This window comes from Rutidosis leptorrhynchoides, chromosome 7 (genome assembly GCF_046630445.1).
Source record: "Rutidosis leptorrhynchoides isolate AG116_Rl617_1_P2 chromosome 7, CSIRO_AGI_Rlap_v1, whole genome shotgun sequence".
In the NCBI taxonomy this organism is placed as follows: domain Eukaryota; kingdom Viridiplantae; phylum Streptophyta; class Magnoliopsida; order Asterales; family Asteraceae; genus Rutidosis; species Rutidosis leptorrhynchoides.
Window position 1 is genome coordinate 291,748,657 of NC_092339.1, and position 23,326 is coordinate 291,771,982.

The following is a 23,326-nucleotide window of genomic DNA, read 5'->3' on the forward strand; positions in this document are numbered from 1 at the left end:
TATAAATGAAAGACCGACGGAGCAAAAAAAAGTCTATTATATTTGGATAAGAATTGCAAAAATAATAAATATGAAATATAATATATTTAAATTTTATAAAGAAAAATAATATTATATGATTAATGAGTCAAGCTCGAGCCGAACTCGAGCTTTCAAAATATTAAACGAGCCGAGCTCGAGCTTAATATATTAGGCTTGAACCAAGCCGAGCTCGAGCTCTATGAAACTTAAACGAGCCGAGCTCGAGTTTGGCAGTGTTTGGGCTCGGCTCGACTCGCTCATGGATGCAAAAGTGTGATAGTGTTGAAGGACCATGTAATGGATATGGGGTTCAGGTACACCCTAAATCAACTTATTTGCAGAAAAATCATACGAATTTGTTCTATGCAGAAGAATAAGAGAAATAGTGAATGTTAAACATCCACTCATCATATATGTAAAACATATGTGGTAAATGTAGTGGAGAAATAGGTCAAGTAAATAATATATGTTAAATGTAGTGGAGAAATAGTGAATGATTCTAACTGAGAGAACTCTTTCAACGTGTTAAACATCCACTCATCATATATGTAAAGATACTCTTTTTGGCTCAGCATGTAGTATTTACAGAACTAGCCATCAACACATCTAAAGCAGCAGCAGTAGATAACATTTATTAAAATTAAAATGACAGAAATATGCATTTCAAATCCAAATCCAAATCCAAATTCATATTCAAATTACAAATATCTGGTGGTGGGTAAGCAAGTCAAAGTATTTACACAGAAACTTCATTTTAAACTGTTGTTCCATTAGAGTAGTAGTGATTGCCATTCTGAGTTGGCAGTTTCCCTTTGTCTTTCCTTTTGGTATGCAATTGTTTTAAGCCCCATATACGAATTGAACGATCGTCACTTGCTGATGCCATCATATGTGGTTTTGTTGGATTCCAACTGATACAGTTAACAGCCCCAGAATGCCCTCCAAGTGTCTCAATAAGCTCTCCTGATCCTCTGTGCCATATATAAACCTAGAAAACGTGTTCATAGAAATGTAAGGGTAAATTTGATTAAAAAAAAAAAAATTTAAATAAATAAATAAATAAATAAATTTATTCAAGTGCTGAATGATTCAAAGGTTACGATTGAGCTTGATTTTGAACGGCAATAACCTGTTTGATACTATCATTTTAGATGAACTCTATGAGTAAAGTACAAAATATATGAACCTTATAAATGAATACATAAAAGAATATAAATGTTTGACAAGTGTTCTAGAGATATTTTTCCGTAAGGATATTAAAGACAATGTAGGTGCTCACCGGTTAAGGGAGTATTACAACTCTAAATGGTTCGGTACAGAATGTTAATGTTGAACGATTCAGCATCATTTATCATCTTATAGATTAATAAATAAAAGAATATAAATGTTTGACAAGTGTTCTAGATATATTATAGTGAGGATATTAAAGAAAATGACGGTGCTCACCGGTTTAGAGAGTATTACAACTCTAAATGGTTCAGTACATAATGTTAATGTTGAACGATTCAAAATCATTTATCATTCAACTCAGTGAGGGCGCGACTGATGGTCTTTTTTATGTGATCGGAAAAATTAACGTCGATGCATATAATGTACTCCCGAGTCATTATAATGTTTCAACTACTTTTAATGTTGCTGTTTTGTCACCATATGTTGATGTGTGTGATGACAAATTAGACTCAAGTTCGAGTCTTCCTGAAGAAAGGGGGAATGATGCACATACGGATCTACAACTTGCTAAAATTTTCATGGGCTCAAGAGGCAGCCCAACTAGTTCAACATGGACAGACTTTGTTGCAAATATTGGCCCGAGTTTGCAAATATGGATAAGAGATCCGGGGTGAAGACTTACGCATGAAAAATTAGACAAGAACACAAATGTTGTGCTCCTATGTTTATGGGTTTGATATTTATCTATTTTATACCTAATAGTTATCTAGTATTTTAATTCCAATAATATAGCCGAGAAGTTACTTTATTTTCGTAGGTATCTAGTATTTATATTTCCATTCATTTGTTTTGTATTTCAGTTTTTGGGTTGATTATTTTGTTAGTTAATAAAGATAAACCGTGAAGGTTTTTGTTTCCCAACCGAGAAGGTTTTTATAGTAAAGCCGAGAAGGTTTTGCTATTTATCTTGTTCAATTATTTAGCCACGATCCTTTCAATACATTATCAGATGTCACAAACAAATGCATAAAATGTTGAACGGTTCGCCATTTAATTACCAGATATTTTCATATAGACCCAACTAGTTACCCATGGCAAGTTTGGGTATTCACTTGTTAGCACCTTTTGCTTTTGTTTATGCAGTACCATGATTTTTATCCATTTAGACCCGATATAGTTACCTAACCCGCCCATTTGACACCTATGCAAGCAAAGTATCTAAGATTTATGAAACAAGAAATACCTGAGAATCTTCACTGCCACTAGCAATGAATGCTTGTTCAAGTCCACCAAAGCAAGCTTTAACAATAAAACGAGAGCGCTTGTGACCTTTGTACTTTGCAACGAGTCGAATGTGGCCCTCGATACTCCAAAGATGTAATTCTTCATTCACAAGACTGACAAGAACATACTTATTATCCCTAGATAATGTGAACGAAACTATCATCTGATCTTCCTCTATGCATCTTTCAGTTCTTGATTCTCTGTCAATTAGCAGTATCATTGTTTCTTTAGATATTGTAACTATTAACTTACCGTCACTCGTTAATTGCAAATCAGATATCTTAATAGTTTTTTGACCCTTTAAACACTCCATCTCTTTTCCATCCAAATCCCACATTATAATGCTTTTATCGGTTAACCCCGAGAATACGCATTTACCGTCTGGAGACCAACTGCACGAGATCAAACCGAGAAGCCCCTTTTCGTAAACGTGAAGGCATTCGCCAGAAGAAACATCCCAACGCCTCATGACTTCCTCTACGCCACATGTAAGAATCTGATCATCACCAGGGCTCCACGAAATGCTAGAAACTGGTTTTTGGTGGCCAATTAATCTATGTTTTAACGACACTTTACCGTCCGAATTAACCTTTAAAAAAACCACAAGTGTCAAGTTTAAATCGGGATGGAAATAACTAAAAGTCGATAAATAAAAAAAGTGTTACCTCCCAAATAATTGCTGAATTATCACTTGATGATGATGCTAAATACTTCCCATTTTGAGAAAATTGCAAGTTCCAAACTTCATCATTGTGATCTTTTAAGATCTATAATCCGAATAAATGATAAGAAATTGATGATATTGAGTAACAAAAATGAAAACGAGATTGGATTAACCATTAACGGACCTGAACTGTTTGTGAAGGAATATGATCTCGTCCACAATGATGATCGGTGAACAACGACGTTTCACCAACAGAAGAATTATGAAATAAGCAAGCTTCACGTTGTAAGTCGAGAGCTTGTTCTACTAATTGTAACAATCTTTTATCTGGTATCATCACACTTGGCGGGAACGATTTTTGCAGTTCCAAAAGTATCTCCGATCGAGCCTTGGGTTTGACCATTTTTTGAGCCGAAGTTCCATCAATGATCTTGTTTGTAGGAATCAAAAGAAAAGACGAAAGCTCGCGAACTTTATTGCTATTAATTGAAAGTGGCGATATCTCTGTCCTAAGCGTTTTCATAGCTTCTGTCAACTTTTCACAATCCAAAAATTCAAGAAATTTTTGCTCTAAAATTATGAGTGACGCCAACTTAATCACAGATTCATCCAATATTCCAATTTTGTGTAAAGATATTAAACTCTCGTCCCAATTACCATTAAGAATTTGGTCAATGAAGACCGTAACAGTAGACGAATGATAAGGTATTCCGGATTCTTCTTCGAGACACGCGCCGGTTTTACTATATCCAAGCGAATATAACGCCTCAGCTATAATTCGAACAAATTCAACTTTTTTAACTCCTTTTGTACCGATTACTTCATCACCCCCATGGGAATTTAGGGGCCGAGCCATTAATGAACAACTTGCAGGTTGTTTTACAAATGAACCGTTTGAAATAGTTTTTAGTTCTTTAGATGAAGCCTTCACACGTTTCGAGGGTGGTTCGTCATCATTCACATGTCCCATGAAATGCGCATTTAACCCATATATATATATAACCGCAACAAAAGTCTACAAAAATTGGATGAAATTTCTCGGGTACCTTCAATGAATCACAAATTACTCCATGAATAACAAACTTTATAATTAAGTAAAACAAAACGTAATCAGATAAACTTTAAGACATTTGCCTACAAACGGGTAAACAGGTAACTCTTTTGCCAAGTTGGCACATTAAATACACATACACTATCAAAACCCATCACATACTTATATTAACACGGTCATATTTAAAGAAGGTGTTATAGACAACTTATATTATCTCTGATTGTCAATTTAGTTGCAAGTGATATCAGATTGGCTATATGCAATTGTTAGCTGAACATAAACCTATTGTTTAGCACATACATAAAAATTAGAGCCTGTAACCTTCAAACTTTTTGGTACTTGATCATGTGTTGTATATTATAAAAAATAAAATGTATTATTGAATAAAAATAATCACTACTCATCAAACCTTGCTAACACAAGCCACTATCAATCTCCTTTAAATGCGATAAGCATATCATGAACACGAAAAAACACTAAACCGATATAATGCAATAACAAACTTATTTTCCTTACTAATTTCAGTTCCTCTTAAGCTACGGCCTACGGCATCACACGATATCTTAAATTGCGTTTAAAAACTAAAGAAACTAAAACTTTAGCTAGACGAAAATAGCCTGCGACCACAACTTTCTGGACCCCCAACATAACTACCTTATTACACATTTAATAATTTTACAAAATAAAAATGAATAAATTAGAATAAAATGGATTTACATAATCATGTCTGTGAAAAACTGATTTCAGATTCAACACAAAGTCCAAACATCTCAAGAACAATCATGAATTTTATCGATTGATCATGAACACATCAACACCTATACAAATACATATTACACTTCATATTAAAATTAACTAAAAATCATATACAACTTACAGTTATTAAACTTACATTTGTATCACTCAAAGACCAATTAAAATCACAAATTTCATCATAAACCGATTATAAAATCAATCAATCAAACAATTTCAATCACACAAAGAAATATATGACAGATCTAGGGTTACAATCACAAGTTACGTGCATTAGAAGCATACAGTAAAGAATATATATTATATATACACAAAGAAAGCGAGTGATATATCCTTATTCCATATCCAATTAATAAAAATAAATATATTAATTTAATATATTAATTATTATGGATAAAGGGGCATCGGCACCTGAGACGGTGGAAGAAGAAACCCTGGTGGGTGTAGAGTTGGGAAGACGGTGGAGAAGATTAACAACAACACTGATATGAAATGATTTGGTTTTCTACATCAAAAAGGGATTGAGGCATAGGGGTAAGCTTTTGGTAATTACCCAAATCAACAAGGGTAATTTGGGAATAATTATATTTTCAATCATTATATCATAGGGATGCCAATTATCATCCGATTCATCGGATATCCATCAGATTCACCCGTTTCGTGATGGATATGAATGAACTTAAATGGATATGGATACGAATATGAATATGGATGAACCTAAATGAATATGGATACGAATATTGATGAAAAGTTTCATCCATAGAAATATCTATTAACACCCGAAATAAATATATGAATACATAAATACAAATATATGCTTACATATTTACTCTTAAAATGCATTTACCGTTATATTTACATTTTGCTTTCAACCTTAAAATGAAATAACTATGATATATTACAATAAAACATGTATGTCTAACAAAATAAACGAATAAAAAAATACTTATTCCATTTTTTATAATCTATTTTTAATAGTAAATTCAACAAATGTGTTCTATCTTCGACAAAGATTATACATTCGTGTGATTATATTTTGATTATGTTATGTTATATATATTTTTACTATACTACGTTTTTGTTTTCATCGCATATTAAAAAAATATTATAACATCCTTTTAATATTCAATGTATATCCATTAACCCGCTTCATTCAGTGGATATAGATATGAATGGATGAACAACAATTAAATAAATATGAATATGATATGGATGAACAAAAACTAAATAGATATGGATATGGATACGGCATCACCCGATTCATATCCGATCCATTGTCGTCCGTTACACTATAGGAATGTTCAAAATTTGGATTCAAGTTGATTAACTCGAAAACTAAACCGAATGAAAACTGAAAAACAAATCAATTTTAAATTTGTTTTCAGTTCGATTTTAAGATCTAAATTCAAATTCCACACTGGAAAGCTATCAACTAACCTGTAAGAAGACTCTTTCTTGGGGCTTCTTCTTAGTCCGTTAGGTAGTTTCCTAGAGCTATTAACTAGACCGAAAGGGGAATAACGACCAGTTTTTCTAGCGATGTACAATTCTTTTGGTATATGAAATCTCGATGTCTAGGTCAATTCAATATCGAACAGAAAGGTAGCAATTCTTTTGGCACAGTCGTTTGGTATATGCAATTGAGAAGCCAAAGTCAGATAGAAGGGCTTGCCTTCCGCACTTTCGTATACCAAATACGAATTGAGAAGTGACTTTGTATAAAAGTACATTGTACCATCAGTCAATCAAATTTCTCCTATCCATTTAGAACTGGATTTTGTACCAACTAAACCTAAGCCAATAGAGCGTCTTGCCTTCGCAATGTCGAAGGAGAAATGTAGTCAATGCTTTCATAGATGCCATACAACCATCCTTTCCGCTCCTAGTCCAAGAAGAGCTTTCCCTCCTTCACTTATTTAAAGTCTATTTAACCAAATAGCGAATTCAAAATCGAAATCAACTAATAAGATACTATATTACTAAGATATATATATATACATATATATATATATATATATACATATATATATGAAATGTCCCGTTCTTATTGATTAAAAACGTTCCATATTAATTGATTTCGTTGCGAGGTTTTGACCTCTATATGAGACGTTTTTCAAAGACTGCATTCATTTTAAAACAAACCATAACCTTTATTTCATCAATAAAGGTTTAAAAAGCTTTACGTAGATTATCAAATAATGATAATCTAAAATATCCTGTTTACACACGACCATTACATAATGGTTTACAATACAAATATGTTACAACAAAATAAGTTTCTTGAATGCAGTTTTTACACAATATCATACAAGCATGGACTCCAAATCTTGTCCTTATTTAAGTATGCGACAGCGGAAGCTCTTAATAATCACCTAAGAATAAACATGCTTAAAACGTCAACAAAAATGTTGGTGAGTTATAGGTTTAACCTATATATATCAAATCGTAACAATAGACCACAAGATTTCATATTTCAATACACATCCCATACATAGAGATAAAAATCATTCATATGGTGAACACCTGGTAACCGACAATAACAAGATGCATATATAAGAATATCCCCATCATTCCGGGACACCCTTCGGATATGATATAAATTTCGAAGTACTAAAGCATCCGGTACTTTGGATGGGGTTTGTTAGGCCCAATAGATCTATCTTTAGGATTCGCGTCAATTAGGGTGTCTGTTCCCTAATTCTTAGATTACCAGACTTCATAAAAAGGGGTATATTCGATTTCGATAATTCAACCATAGAATGTAGTTTCACGTACTTGTGTCTATTTTGTAAATCATTTATAAAACCTGCATGTATTCTCATCCCAAAAATATTAGATTTTAAAAGTGGGACTATAACTCACTTTCACAGATTTTTACTTCGTCGGGAAGTAAGACTTGGCCACTGGTTGATTCACGAACCTATAACAATATATATACATATATATCAAAGTATGTTCAAAATATATTTACAACACTTTTAATATATTTTGATGTTTTAAGTTTATCAAGTCAGCTGTCCTCGTTAGTAACCTACAACTAGTTGTCCACAGTTAGATGTACAGAAATAAATCGATAAATATTATCTTGAATCAATCCACGACCCAGTGTATACGTATCTCAGTATTGATCACAACTCAAACTATATATATTTTGGAATCAACCTCAACCCTGTATAGCTAACTCCAACATTCACATATAGAGTGTCTATGGTTGTTCCGAAATATATATAGATGTGTCGACATGATAGGTCGAAACATTGTATACGTGTCTATGGTATCTCAAGATTACATAATATATAATACAAGTTGATTAAGTTATGGTTGGAATAGATTTGTTACCAATTTTCACGTAGCTAAAATGAGAAAAATTATCCAATCTTGTTTTACCCATAACTTCTTCATTTTAAATCCGTTTTGAGTGAATCAAATTGCTATGGTTTCATATTGAACTCTATTTTATGAATCTAAACAAAAAAAGTATAGGTTTCTAGTCGGAAAAATAAGTTACAAGTCGTTTTTGTAAAGGTAGTCATTTCAGTCGAAAGAACGACGTCTAGATGACCATTTTAGAAAACATACTTCCACTTTGAGTTTAACCATAATTTTTGGATATAGTTTCATGTTCATAATAAAAATCATTTTCTCAGAATAACAACTTTTAAATCAAAGTTTATCATAGTTTTTAATTAACTAACCCAAAACAGCCCGCGGTGTTACTACGACGGCGTAAATCCGGTTTTACGGTGTTTTTCGTGTTTCCAGGTTTTAAATCATTAAGTTAGCATATCATATAGATATAGAACATGTGTTTAGTTGATTTTAAAAGTCAAGTTAGAAGGATTAACTTTTGTTTGCGAACAAGTTTAGAATTAACTAAACTATGTTCTAGTGATTACAAGTTTAAACCTTCGAATAAGATAGCTTTATATGTATGAATCGAATGATGTTATGAACATCATTACTACCTTAAGTTCCTTGGATGAACCTACTGGAAAAGAGAAAAATGGATCTAGCTTCAATGGATCCTTGGATGGCTCAAAGTTCTTGAAGCAAAATCATGACACGAAAACAAGTTCAAGTAAGATCATCACTTGAAATAAGATTGTTATAGTTATAGAAATTGAACCAAAGTTTGAATATGATTATTACCTTGTATTAGAATGATAACCTACTGTAAGAAACAAAGATTTCTTGAGGTTGGATGATCACCTTACAAGATTGGAAGTGAGCTAGCAAACTTGAAAGTATTCTTGATTTTATGAAACTAGAACTTTTGGAATTTATGAAGAACACTTAGAACTTGAAGATAGAACTTGAGAGAGATCAATTAGATGAAGAAAATTGAAGAATGAAAGTGTTTGTAGGTGTTTTTGGTCGTTGGTGTATGGATTAGATATAAAGGATATGTTATTTTGTTTTCATGTAAATAAGTCATGAATGATTACTCATATTTTTGTAATTTTATGAGATATTTCATGCTAGTTGCCAAATGATGGTTCCCACATGTGTTAGGTGACTCACATGGGCTGCTAAGAGCTGATCATTGGAGTGTATATACCAATAGTACATACATCTAAAAGCTGTGTATTGTACGAGTACGAATACGGGTGCATACGAGTAGAATTGTTGATGAAACTGAACGAGGATGTAATTGTAAGCATTTTTGTTAAGTAGAAGTATTTTGATAAGTGTATTGAAGTCTTTCAAAAGTGTATAAATACATATTAAAACACTACATGTATATACATTTTAACTGAGTCGTTAAGTCATCGTTAGTCGTTACATGTAAGTGTTGTTTTGAAACTTTTAGGTTAACGATCTTGTTAAATGTTGTTAACCCAATGTTTATAATATCAAATGAGATTTTAAATTATTATATTATCATGATATTATCATGTATGAATATCTCTTAATATGATATATATACATTAAATGTCTTTACAACGATAATCGTTACATATATGTCTCGTTTAAAAATCATTAAGTTAGTAGTCTTGTTTTTACATATGTAGTTCATTGTTAATATACTTAATGATATGTTTACTTATCATAGTATCATGTTAACTATATATATATCCATATATATGTCATCATATAGTTTTTACAAGTTTTAACGTTCGTGAATCACCGGTCAACTTGGGTGGTCAATTGTCTATATGAAACATATTTCAATTAATCAAGTCTTAACAAGTTTGATTGCTTAACATGTTGGAAACATTTAATCATGTAAATATCAATCTCAATTAATATATATAAACATGGAAAAGTTCGGGTCACTACAGTACCTACCCGTTAAATAAATTTCGTCCCGAAATTTTAAGCTGTTGAAGGTGTTGATGAATCTTCTGGAAATAGATGCGGGTATTTCTTCTTCATCTGATCTTCACACTCCCAGGTGAACTCGGGTCCTCTACAAGCATTCCATCGAACCTTAACAATTGGTATCTTGTTTTGCTTAAGTCTTTTAACCTCACGATCCATTATTTCGACGGGTTCTTCGATGAATTGAAGTTTTTCGTTGATTTGGATTTCATCTAACGGAATAGTGAGATCTTCTTTAGCAAAACATTTCTTCAAATTCGAGACGTGGAAAGTGTTATGTACAGCCGCGAGTTGTTGAGGTAACTCAAGTCGGTAAGCTACTGGTCCGACACGATCAATAATCTTGAATGGTCCAATATACCTTGGATTTAATTTCCCTCGTTTACCAAATCGAACAACGCCTTTCCAAGGTGAAACTTTAAGCATGACCATCTCTCCAATTTCAAATTCTATATCTTTTCTTTTAATGTCAGCGTAGCTCTTTTGTCGACTTTGGGCGGTTTTCAACCGTTGTTGAATTTGGATGATCTTCTCGGTAGTTTCTTGTATAATCTCCGGACCCGTAATCTGTCTATCCCCCACTTCACTCCAACAAATCGGAGACCTGCACTTTCTACAATAAAGTGCTTCAAACGGCGCCATCTTAATGCTTGAATGGTAGCTGTTGTTATAGGAAAATTCTGCTAACGGTAGATGTCGATCCCAACTGTTTCCGAAATCAATAACACATGCTCGTAGCATGTCTTCAAGCGTTTGTATCGTCCTTTCGCTCTGCCCATCAGTTTGTGGATGATAGGCAGTACTCATGTCTAGACGAGTTCCTAATGCTTGCTGTAATGTCTGCCAGAATCTTGAAATAAATCTGCCATCCCTATCAGAGATAATAGAGATTGGTATTCCATGTCTGGAGACGACTTCCTTCAAATACAGTCGTGCTAACTTCTCCATCTTGTCATCTTCTCTTATTGGTAGGAAGTGTGCTGATTTGGTGAGACGATCAACTATTACCCAAATAGTATCAAAATCACTTGCAGTCCTTGGCAATTTAGTGATGAAATCCATGGTAATGTTTTCCCATTTCCATTCTGGGATTTCGGGTTGTTGAAGTAGACCTGATGGTTTCTGATGCTCAGCTTTAACCTTAGAACACGTCAAACATTCTCCTACGTATTTAGCAACATCGGCTTTCATACCCGGCCACCAAAAATGTTTCTTGAGATCCTTGTACATCTTCCCCGTTCCAGGATGTATTGAGTATCTGGTTTTATGAGCTTCTCTAAGTACCATTTCTCTCATATCTCCAAATTTTGGTACCCAAATCCTTTCAGCCCTATACCGGGTTCCGTCTTCCCGAATATTAAGATGCTTCTCCGATCCTTTGGGTATTTCATCCTTTAAATTTCCCTCTTTTAAAACTCCTTGTTGCGCCTCCTTTATTTGAGTAGTAAGGTTATTATGAATCATTATATTCATAGATTTTACTCGAATGGGTTCTCTGTCCTTCCTGCTCAAGGCATCGGCTACCACATTTGCCTTCCCCGGGTGGTAACGAATCTCAAAGTCGTAATCATTCAATAATTCAATCCACCTACGCTGCCTCATATTCAGTTGTTTCTGATTAAATATGTGTTGAAGACTTTTGTGGTCGGTATATATAATACTTTTGACCCCATATAAGTAGTGCCTCCAAGTCTTTAATGCAAAAACAACCGCGCCTAATTCCAAATCATGCGTCGTATAATTTTGTTCGTGAATCTTCAATTGTCTAGACGCATAAGCAATCACCTTCGTTCGTTGCATTAATACACAACCGAGACCTTGCTTTGATGCATCACAATAAATCACAAAATCATCATTCCCTTCAGGCAATGACAATATAGGTGCCGTAGTTAGCTTTTTCTTCAATAACTGAAACGCTTTCTCTTGTTCATCATTCCATTCAAATTTCTTCCCTTTATGCATTAATGCAGTCAAGGGTTTTGCTATTCTGGAAAAGTCTTGGATGAACCTTCTGTAGTAACCAGCTAGTCCTAAAAACTGGCGTATGTGTTTCGGAGTTTTCGGGGTTTCCCACTTTTCAACAGTTTCTATCTTTGCCAGATCCAGCTTAATACCTTCTTTGTTCACTATGTGACCGAGGAATTGAACTTCTTCCAACCAAAATGCACACTTTGAAAACTTAGCGTACAATTCTTCCTTCCTCAATACTTCTAACACCTTTCTCAAATGTTCACCGTGTTCTTGGTCATTCTTTGAGTAAATAAGTATGTCATCAATGAAAACAATGACAAACTTGTCAAGGTATGGTCCACACACTCGGTTCATAAGGTCCATGAACACAGCTGGTGCATTAGTTAAACCAAACGGCATGACCATAAACTCGTAATGACCGTAACGTGTTCTGAAAGCAGTCTTTGGAATATCATCTTCTTTCACCCGCATTTGATGATACCCGGAACGTAAGTCAATCTTTGAATAAACAGACGAGCCTTGTAGTTGATCAAATAAGTCGTCGATTCTCGGTAGTGGGTAGCGGTTCTTGATGGTAAGTTTGTTCAACTCTCGGTAGTCGATACACAACCTGAATGTACCATCTTTCTTCTTGACAAACAAAACAGGAGCTCCCCACGGTGATGTGCTTGGTCGAATGAAACCACGCTCTAAAAGTTCTTGTAATTGGCTTTGCAGTTCTTTCATCTCGCTGGGTGCGAGTCTGTAAGGAGCACGAGCTATTGGTGCAGCTCCTGGTACAAGATCTATTTGAAATTCAACGGATCGATGTGGGGGTAATCCCGGTAATTCTTTCGGAAATACATCGGGAAATTCTTTTGCAATGGGAACATCATTGATGCTCTTTTCTTCAGTTTGTACTTTCTCGACGTGTGCTAGAACAGCATAGCAACCTTTTCTTATTAGTTTTTGTGCCTTCAAATTACTAATAAGATGTAGCTTCGTGTTGCCCTTTTCTCCGTACACCATTAAGGGTTTTCCTTTTTCTCGTATAATGCGAATTGCATTTTTGTAACAAACGATCTCCGCTTTCACTTCTTTCAACCAGTCCATACCGATTATCACATCAAAACTCCCTAACTCTACTGGTATCAAATCAATCTTAAATGTTTCGCTAACCAGTTTAATTTCTCGATTCCGACATATATTATCTGCTGAAATTAATTTACCATTTGCTAATTCGAGTAAAAATTTACTATCCAAAGGCGTCAATGGACAACTTAATTTAGCACAAAAATCTCTACTCATATAGCTTCTATCCGCACCCGAATCAAATAAAACGTAAGCAGATTTATTGTCAATAAGAAACGTACCCGTAACAAGCTCCGGGTCTTCCTGTGCCTCTACCGCATTAATATTGAAAACTCTTCCACGGCCTTGTCCATTCGTGTTCTCCTGGTTCGGGCAATTTCTAATAATGTGGCCTGGTTTTCCACATTTATAACAAACTACATTGGCATAACTTGCTCCGACACTACTTGCTCCGCCATTACTCGTTCCGACACCATTTGTTCCTTTCGTTCTATTAACCCCTGGTCCGTAGACCTCACACTTCGCCGCGCTATGACCATTTCTTTTACACTTGTTGCAAAATTTGGTGCAGAACCCCGAGTGATTCTTTTCACACCTTTGGCATAATTGCTTCTGATTGTTGTTGTTGTTGCGGTTATTATTGTTGTTGGGATGATTGTTGTAGTTGCTGTTGTTGTTGTTGTTGTTGTTGTTGTTGGGCCGTTTGTTGTAGTTGCGATTGATGTTGCGATTGTTGGGATAATTGTTGCGATTATTGTTGTAATTGCTGTTGTTGTTGTATTGGTGATTCTTATCACCGTTTTCCTCCCACTTTCTTTTGACTTGCTTCACATTGGCCTCTTCAGCAGTCTGTTCTTTAATTCTTTCTTCAATCTGGTTCACTAGTTTGTGAGCCATTCTACATGCCTGTTGTATGGAGGCGGGCTCGTGTGAACTTATATCTTCTTGGATTCTTTCCGGTAATCCTTTCACAAACGCGTCGATCTTCTCTTCCTCATCTTCGAATGCTCCCGGACACAATAGGCACAATTCTGTGAATCGTCTTTCGTACGTGGTAATATCAAATCCTTGGGTTCGTAACCCTCTAAGTTCTGTCTTGAGCTTATTGACCTCGGTTCTGGGACGGTACTTCTCGTTCATCAAGTGCTTGATTGTTGACCATGGTAGTGCGTACGCATCATCTTGTCCCACTTGCTCTAGATAGGTATTCCACCATGTTAACGCAGAACCTGTGAAGGTATGCGTAGCGTACTTCACTTTGTCCTCTTCAGTACACTTACTTATGGCAAACACCGATTCAACCTTCTCGGTCCAACGTTTCAATCCGATCGGTCCTTCGGTTCCATCAAATTCCAAAGGTTTGCAGGCAGTGAATTCTTTGTAGGTGCATCCTACACGATTTCCTGTACTGCTAGATCCAAGGTTATTGTTGGTATGTAGCGCAGCCTGTACTGCGGCTATGTTTGAAGCTAGAAAAGTACGGAATTCCTCTTCATTCATATTCACGGTGTGTCGAGTAGTCGGTGCCATTTCCTTCAAAATAGTTAAATGGAACAAGTTAATCATACAGAATATTAAGAGTAGTTAATAGTATTTCGTAGCATAATATGAACTCATTTATAAAAGCTTTTTCTTCATATTAGCGTTTTATAAGTTTAAATTCGGGTAGTACCTACCCGTTAAGTTCATACTTAGTAGCTAATATACAATTCAACTACTACAATTCTATATGAAAAACTGATTATAATAATATTTCGCGTTCAAACTTTTATACAATATTTTACAAACTTACAATACCGCTTATTTTACATAAAGCATGAAATATAGCACACAATAACTTTGATACAAGATAGTTGTGAAGACAATTCTAGCTAGTACACAAGTCGTTCAGCAAAGGCAATAAAGACACGTAATTCATACGTCCAGAAACAAGTCATGCATTCTGGTTTTACTAGGACTACTTCCCATCCTTGGTCTTGTGCAACATAACCGTTATGGCCGTTGATAAGACAGCGTGTTATAACGTCATCAAAGGGACGAGGGTTACGTAATGTCCAACAGTCCCGTAATAATCTAAAAACCTCATTTCTTACCCCAATTACCGACTCCGTCACTTGTGGAAACGTTTTGTTTAATAGTTGTAGCCCGATGTTCTTGTTCTCACTTTGGTGAGAAGCGAACATTACTAATACGTAAGCATAACATGCTTCTTTATGTTGCATGTTAGCCGCTTTTTCTAAATCACGAAGTCCAATATTCGGATATATTGAGTCAAAATAATTTCTTAACCCGTTGCGTAAAATAGCATTTGGGTTCCCCGCAATATATGCGTCAAAGTAAACACATCGTAACTTATGGGTTTCCCAATGTGATATCCCCCATCTTTCAAACGAAAGTCTCTTATAAACCAAGACATTCTTGGAACGTTCTTCGAATGTCTTACAAACTGATCTCGCCTTAAATAGTTGTGCCGAAGAATTCTGGCCGACTCTAGACAAGATTTCATCAATCATGTCTCCGGGTAGGTCTCTTAAAATATTGGGTTGTCTATCCATTTTGTGTTTTTAAACTGTAAAATAGACAAGAGTTAGATTCATAAAAAAAATACTTATTAATACAAGCAATTTTTACATATATCATAAAGCATAAGAACACTATATTCCATATATTACACCACACGAATACAACTATCTTATTCCGACTCGCTCGTTTCTTCTTCTTCGGTTTTGGTTCGTTTTGCCAAGTTTCTAGGGATATATGATGTTCCCCTAATACGAGCCGTCGTTGTCCACATTGGTTTAGAAAAACCTGGTGGTTTAGAGGTTCCCGGGTCATTGTTACAACTTAAGGACTTCGGGGGTTGACGATACATATAAAGTTCATCGGGGTTGGAATTAGATTTCTCTATTTTTATGCCCTTTCCCTTATTATTTTCTTTTGCCTTTTTAAATTCAGTTGGGGTAATTTCTATAACATCATCGGAATTCTCGTCGGAATCCGATTCATCGGAGAATTGGTAATCCTCCCAATATTTTGCTTCCTTGGCGGAAACACCATTGACCATAATTAACTTTGGTCGGTTGGTTGAGGATTTTCTTTTACTTAACCGTTTTATTATTTCCCCCACCGGTTCTATTTCTTCATCCGGTTCCGATTCTTCTTCCGGTTCCGATTCTTCTTCCGGTTCCGACTCTTCTTCCGGTTCCTCTTCGGGAACTTGTGAATCAGTCCACAAATCATTCCAATTTACATTTGACTCTTCATTATTATTAGGTGAGTCAATGGGACTTGTTCTAGAGGTAGACATCTATCACATAATATCAAACACGTTAAGAGATTAATATATCACATAATATTCATATGTTAAAAATATATAGTTTCCAACAAAAATGTTAAGCAATCATTTTTAAAGAAAACACGGTCGAAGTCCAGACTCACTAATGCATCCTAACAAACTCGATAAGACACACTAATGCAAATTTTCTGGTTCTCTAAGACCAACGCTCTGATACCAACTGAAATGTCCCGTTCTTATTGATTAAAAACGTTCCATATTAATTGATTTCGTTGCGAGGTTTTGACCTCTATATGAGACGTTTTTCAAAGACTGCATTCATTTTAAAACAAACCATAACCTTTATTTCATCAATAAAGGTTTAAAAAGCTTTACGTAGATTATCAAATAATGATAATCTAAAATATCCTGTTTACACACGACCATTACATAATGGTTTACAATACAAATATGTTACAACAAAATAAGTTTCTTGAATGCAGTTTTTACACAATATCATACAAGCATGGACTCCAAATCTTGTCCTTATTTAAGTATGCGACAGCGGAAGCTCTTAATAATCACCTGAGAATAAACATGCTTAAAACGTCAACAAAAATGTTGGTGAGTTATAGGTTTAACCTATATATATCAAATCGTAACAATAGACCACAAGATTTCATATTTCAATACACATCCCATACATAGAGATAAAAATCATTCATATGGTGAACACCTGGTAACCGACAATAACAAGATGCATATATAAGAATATCCCCATCATTCCGGGACACCCTTCGGATATGATATAAATTTCGAAGTACTAAAGCATCCGGTACTTTGGATGGGGTTTGTTAGGCCCAATAGATCTATCTTTAGGATTCGTGTCAATTAGGGTGTCTGTTCCCTAATTCTTAGATTACCAGACTTAATAAAAAGGGGTATATTCGATTTCGATAATTCAACCATAGAATGTAGTTTCACGTACTTGTGTCTATTTTGTAAATCATTTATAAAACCTGCATGTATTCTCATCCCAAAAATATTAGATTTTAAAAGTGGGACTATAACTCACTTTCACAGATTTTTACTTCGTCGGGAAGTAAGACTTGGCCACTGGTTGATTCACGAACCTATAACAATATATATACATATATATCAAAGTATGTTCAAAATATATTTACAACACTTTTAATATATTTTGATGTTTTAAGTTTATTAAGTCAGCTGTCCTCGTTAGTAACCTACAACTAGTTGTCCACAGTTAGATGTACAGAAATAAATCGATAAATATTATCTTGAATCAATCCACGACCCAGTGTATACGTATCTCAGTATTGATCACAACTCAAACTATATATATTTTGGAATCAACCTCAACCCTGTATAGCTAACTCCAACATTCACATATAGAGTGTCTATGGTTGTTCCGAAATATATATAGATGTGTCGACATGATAGGTCGAAACATTGTATACGTGTCTATGGTATCTCAAGATTACATAATATATAATACAAGTTGATTAAGTTATGGTTGGAATAGATTTGTTACCAATTTTCACGTAGCTAAAATGAGAAAAATTATCCAATCTTGTTTTACCCATAACTTCTTCATTTTAAATCCGTTTTGAGTGAATCAAATTGCTATGGTTTCATATTGAACTATATTTTATGAATCTAAACAAAAAAAGTATAGGTTTCTAGTCGGAAAAATAAGTTACAAGTCGTTTTTGTAAAGGTAGTCATTTCAGTCGAAAGAACGACGTCTAGATGACCATTTTAGAAAACATACTTCCACTTTGAGTTTAACCATAATTTTTGGATATAGTTTCATGTTCATAATAAAAATCATTTTCTCAGAATAACAACTTTTAAATCAAAGTTTATCATAGTTTTTAATTAACTAACCCAAAACAGCCCGCGGTGTTACTACGACGGCGTAAATCCGGTTTTACGGTGTTTTTCGTGTTTCCAGGTTTTAAATCATTAAGTTAGCATATCATATAGATATAGAACATGTGTTTAGTTGATTTTAAAAGTCAAGTTAGAAGGATTAACTTTTGTTTGCGAACAAGTTTAGAATTAACTAAACTATGTTCTAGTGATTACAAGTTTAAACCTTCGAATAAGATAGCTTTATATGTATGAATCGAATGATGTTATGAACATCATTACTACCTTAAGTTCCTTGGATGAACCTACTGGAAAAGAGAAAAATGGATCTAGCTTCAATGGATCCTTGGATGGCTCAAAGTTCTTGAAGCAAAATCATGACACGAAAACAAGTTCAAGTAAGATCATCACTTGAAATAAGATTGTTATAGTTATAGAAATTGAACCAAAGTTTGAATATGATTATTACCTTGTATTAGAATGATAACCTACTGTAAGAAACAAAGATTTCTTGAGGTTGGATGATCACCTTACAAGATTGGAAGTGAGCTAGCAAACTTGAAAGTATTCTTGATTTTATGAAACTAGAACTTTTGGAATTTATGAAGAACACTTAGAACTTGAAGATAGAACTTGAGAGAGATCAATTAGATGAAGAAAATTGAAGAATGAAAGTGTTTGTAGGTGTTTTTGGTCGTTGGTGTATGGATTAGATATAAAGGATATGTTATTTTGTTTTCATGTAAATAAGTCATGAATGATTACTCATATTTTTGTAATTTTATGAGATATTTCATGCTAGTTGCCAAATGATGGTTCCCACATGTGTTAGGTGACTCACATGGGCTGCTAAGAGCTGATCATTGGAGTGTATATACCAATAGTACATACATCTAAAAGCTGTGTATTGTACGAGTACGAATACGGGTGCATACGAGTAGAATTGTTGATGAAACTGAACGAGGATGTAATTGTAAGCATTTTTGTTAAGTAGAAGTATTTTGATAAGTGTATTGAAGTCTTTCAAAAGTGTATAAATACATATTAAAACACTACATGTATATACATTTTAACTGAGTCGTTAAGTCATCGTTAGTCGTTACATGTAAGTGTTGTTTTGAAACTTTTAGGTTAACGATCTTGTTAAATGTTGTTAACCCAATGTTTATAATATCAAATGAGATTTTAAATTATTATATTATCATGATATTATCATGTATGAATATCTCTTAATATGATATATATACATTAAATGTCTTTACAACGATAATCGTTACATATATGTCTCGTTTAAAAATCATTAAGTTAGTAGTCTTGTTTTTACATATGTAGTTCATTGTTAATATACTTAATGATATGTTTACTTATCATAGTATCATGTTAACTATATATATATCCATATATATGTCATCATATAGTTTTTACAAGTTTTAATGTTCGTGAATCACCGGTCAACTTGGGTGGTCAATTGTCTATATGAAACATATTTCAATTAATCAAGTCTTAACAAGTTTGATTGCTTAACATGTTGGAAACATTTAATCATGTAAATATCAATCTCAATTAATATATATAAACATGGAAAAGTTCGGGTCACTACAATATATATATATATATATATATATATATATATATATACAACTAATAAGATACTATATTACTAAGATATATATATATATATATATATATATATATATATATATATATATATATATATATATATATATATGTATATATATATATACACACACACACACATACACATTCACGCATACAATTTCATTGGTAAAAAAAAACCCTAGATCCTCTGAGTTTGTAGGGTGAATACGGTGATTAAAACTTTTTTCTTTTGCGATCGCTTCTACTGGTGGGTTTCTTTAATATTCATCGTTAAGTCTTTTTTCTTTGGCTGTTGATATCGGCCAAAAAGTCACGTTTTTAACCCCGATATTAGGCCCTAAATCCATAAAGTTCCAAACTTTATCGCAAAAATAATCGCTTTGTCGGTTGATTTTGTAGATTAAGTAATTACAAAGGAGATGCAAAAAGAATCAAGTAAAATGGAGCTAAAACGAAGAATCTAGAGCGAAAATGGTGAAAGACAAGAATCAAGTTACAATCCAATGATTTCAGCTGACCAGGCAAGCCAAACGGCCTGCCAAACGGGCTGCCAAACGGCTTGCCTGTATGGCAAACGTCCTGCCACACGGTCAGAACAAACGGGCATTGCAAACGGCTGATCTGATCAAACGGGCACAGCAAACAGCCTGCCAGCCGTTTGTTGGCAAAATTCAAGTCTATTTAAAGGGCTCTTTCTATCCATTTCAACACACACTCAATTTACAGTTCATTTTATATTTTCAAGTTTTTAGTTAGTTTTTAGTAGTAGCTAGCTTAGCTTTTATTTTTCGGAGGATATCCCGGCGAGTCCCTGCGATCTCGGGCAGATTCCTTTAGCCTTTTCAGGTTTTTATCCGAAACACTTGTCTTTTGTATTAAACATGTATTCTTACTTTTTATGTTTAATAACGTTCCGATATTGCCATGTTAGGTTAATTAATCTGTATGTTGCCATGATAGAAGTTTGGATTAGCGTAGTTATGTTAAATTAGTACGGTTACTATTGTTATGCTGAACTTGTGAGTCTGATAGATTAGTATGCTAGCATCTTAAGGATTGACCAACCTAGGTTATGATCAGGACTTGTCCACCTATATGAACTTAGACCCCTGGTTATACTGTATCTGAAGATACTAGGAACTCGGTATGGTCGAAGTTTTCGAGAGGCATCTAATGCGCTTTTAGGACACTTAGGAATTGAGATATGAATGACCTAGTATGCCTATTGACTGTTCCAAGGAGACCTCTTAGGAGCTGTTAAGATCTAGCTAGTGCCTTGATTGTGTGATCAAAACCTATTGCATATTCTTGTTTGATTATTGCCCTAAGATTAAGTCATATCAACTGTTTAGGTATCTGCTAGGTTTCTATCTGCTTTACTTTCAGTATATCAACTGTAATGCTATATAATGTTTAATTTGGTATGATCTCATTAGTATGATGAAATGATTGTTAGTTTTCATTTAAGGTTTTGTCAACTTAACCCGACGGACTCCTTCCATTTGTGATCAGTGTTCAATCAACACGACACATTGTTATTCAATTAACTAAACTGATAACGATGGTTAGGATTAGAACTCAACTCACTAATAAACCTAGTGCTTTACTGAGGATAACCTCAGAGGTATGGTTACCTTTCAATTATACAACCAAGTGACATACTTTTCACTACTCAAAGAGAACTTTGAGAGTCTAGAGATAAGTAGGTCTGTGTAATTGGCTCATCTAACCAGATCTACACCATTCCAATCATAGCTTTAACATCAACATAATTACCTTTCCCTAACCCAAACTAATATTTTGGTCAACATTTCCTTGATCTGCCTACTCCAGATATCCTTCCACTTTATTTACTTTCCTGCATTTAGGACTATTAGTTTAAAAGAAACTACTATCTTTACCCAGGTAATTTAACCAAAGACAATTATCCACTTGATCTTCAATTCATTAAACTATTCAAAAACACGACCCTAGTTTAACTTACACCTTCTACATCTTAGAAAGTTGAAAGTAAATTTAGGCCCCGCAAAATATAAATAATAAACCACTGTTTGCTACTCTGATCAACCGATTCTAACGCTCTGCGGCCTAATGACACCGCACGAATAAAACCGTCCGTTTTGGTCATATCAGCTATTAATCCTTATTATTTGGTATGGGGAAGACTTCGGTTCAGAATAACAAGAACAATTCCACACGACAACGTCTAGGGTTTTGAGAAACCGTACGTTTGGATTGGAAGAGAAGAAAGATGCGTCTAAGAGCTCTAAATCTGATGGTGCCACATCTAAAAGGTATGGTTCTCCTCCGATTGTAAACCCTAATAAGGAAAAGGAAAATCCGATTGAAATTCCTAATGTGTTTAGGAAAGAGACTGTCGTGTGTGCATGTGATGATGAGATAAGCGTGCACACTGCTATTGATACTTCTGCTATTGATAGTTTTGATGATGAATTATTCGAGAATAATCGTAGTGAATCTTTGCATAAGCCCATGAAGGATCATAATAAATTAAATACTCATGAAGAGGGGACAAATACTATTAAAGAAACTGTTAACACGGTTTCGTATGCTATTGTGGTAAATAGGGAGACTCATAAAAAGCATGTACGTTTTAGGCTAATTGAGACGTTTGAAAAGGTGGATGATCTAGACGTTGAGATCCCTCTCTCATCTCGTCTATCTCGTCTGTCTTAGAAGCCTCTAAACGATATGAAAATAGGTTGTATGGGTAGTCCAATACTATGTAATGAATGTTTAGAGAAAAAGAATGGCTTTCTCGTAGTCCAAAACTATGTGATGAATGTTTATAGAAAGTAAGGGATTGAAAAGATTATGATGAACTCGAATGAATTTTTCTTTTTCAAATTTAACACTTTGAAAAGTATGAGAGCTGTAATGGAGAATGGGCCATGGATGGTGAGAAATATACCGATCATCTTAAACAAGTGGTCCCCGAAAATTTCGCTTACAAAAGAAGATTTAACGAGTGATGTGCTGAATCGTAACCTTTATTTTGAACGGATTTGAGTTGTTTTGTTACACGAATTGATTTATTGTATATATGGTGTTTTAATGAATTCGGGTTGATTTCACACATATATAGGCAACTAGTCCTATCCGCGTAGTTTAGTTTTATAGGTAAATCCGATTCGTTCCACAGGGAGATGGAGTGTTTAATGGTTTTTTAATAGTCGTTGATGTTAAACTAGTTTAAAGAGGGTTTTGGATT

The 23,326-nt window shown here is 34.3% G+C and overlaps 1 protein-coding gene across 1 annotated transcript; it reads right to left on the reverse strand.

Moving 5' to 3' along the window:
- Positions 1-624: 624 nt before the first annotated feature.
- LOC139856977 (WD repeat-containing protein 26 homolog) lies at positions 625-5,431 on the reverse strand. The gene is made up of 5 exons (XM_071845686.1): positions 5,355-5,431; positions 3,324-4,185; positions 3,141-3,242; positions 2,435-3,064; positions 625-1,009 (listed from the first exon to the last, which is right to left on the reverse strand). Exons 2-5 carry the CDS (start codon positions 4,107-4,109, stop codon positions 776-778), a joined length of 1,752 nt encoding a protein of 583 aa, XP_071701787.1. The 5' UTR covers positions 4,110-4,185; positions 5,355-5,431; the 3' UTR covers positions 625-775.
- Between the last annotated feature and the right edge of the window lie 17,895 nt (positions 5,432-23,326).

Bases quoted from the DNA above. Each gene is read 5' to 3' on its own strand.
- LOC139856977 (XM_071845686.1), bottom strand. From the start codon at position 4,109: ATGGGACATGTGAATGATGACGAACCACCCTCGAAACGTGTGAAGGCT. The intron at 3,065-3,140 runs GTAACACTTTTT...GTTTTTTTAAAG, and splicing joins ATTCAGCAATTATTTGGGAG to GTTAATTCGGACGGTAAAGT. The intron at 1,010-2,434 runs GTATTTCTTGTT...CACGTTTTCTAG, and splicing joins GTGGCAGTGAAGATTCTCAG to GTTTATATATGGCACAGAGG.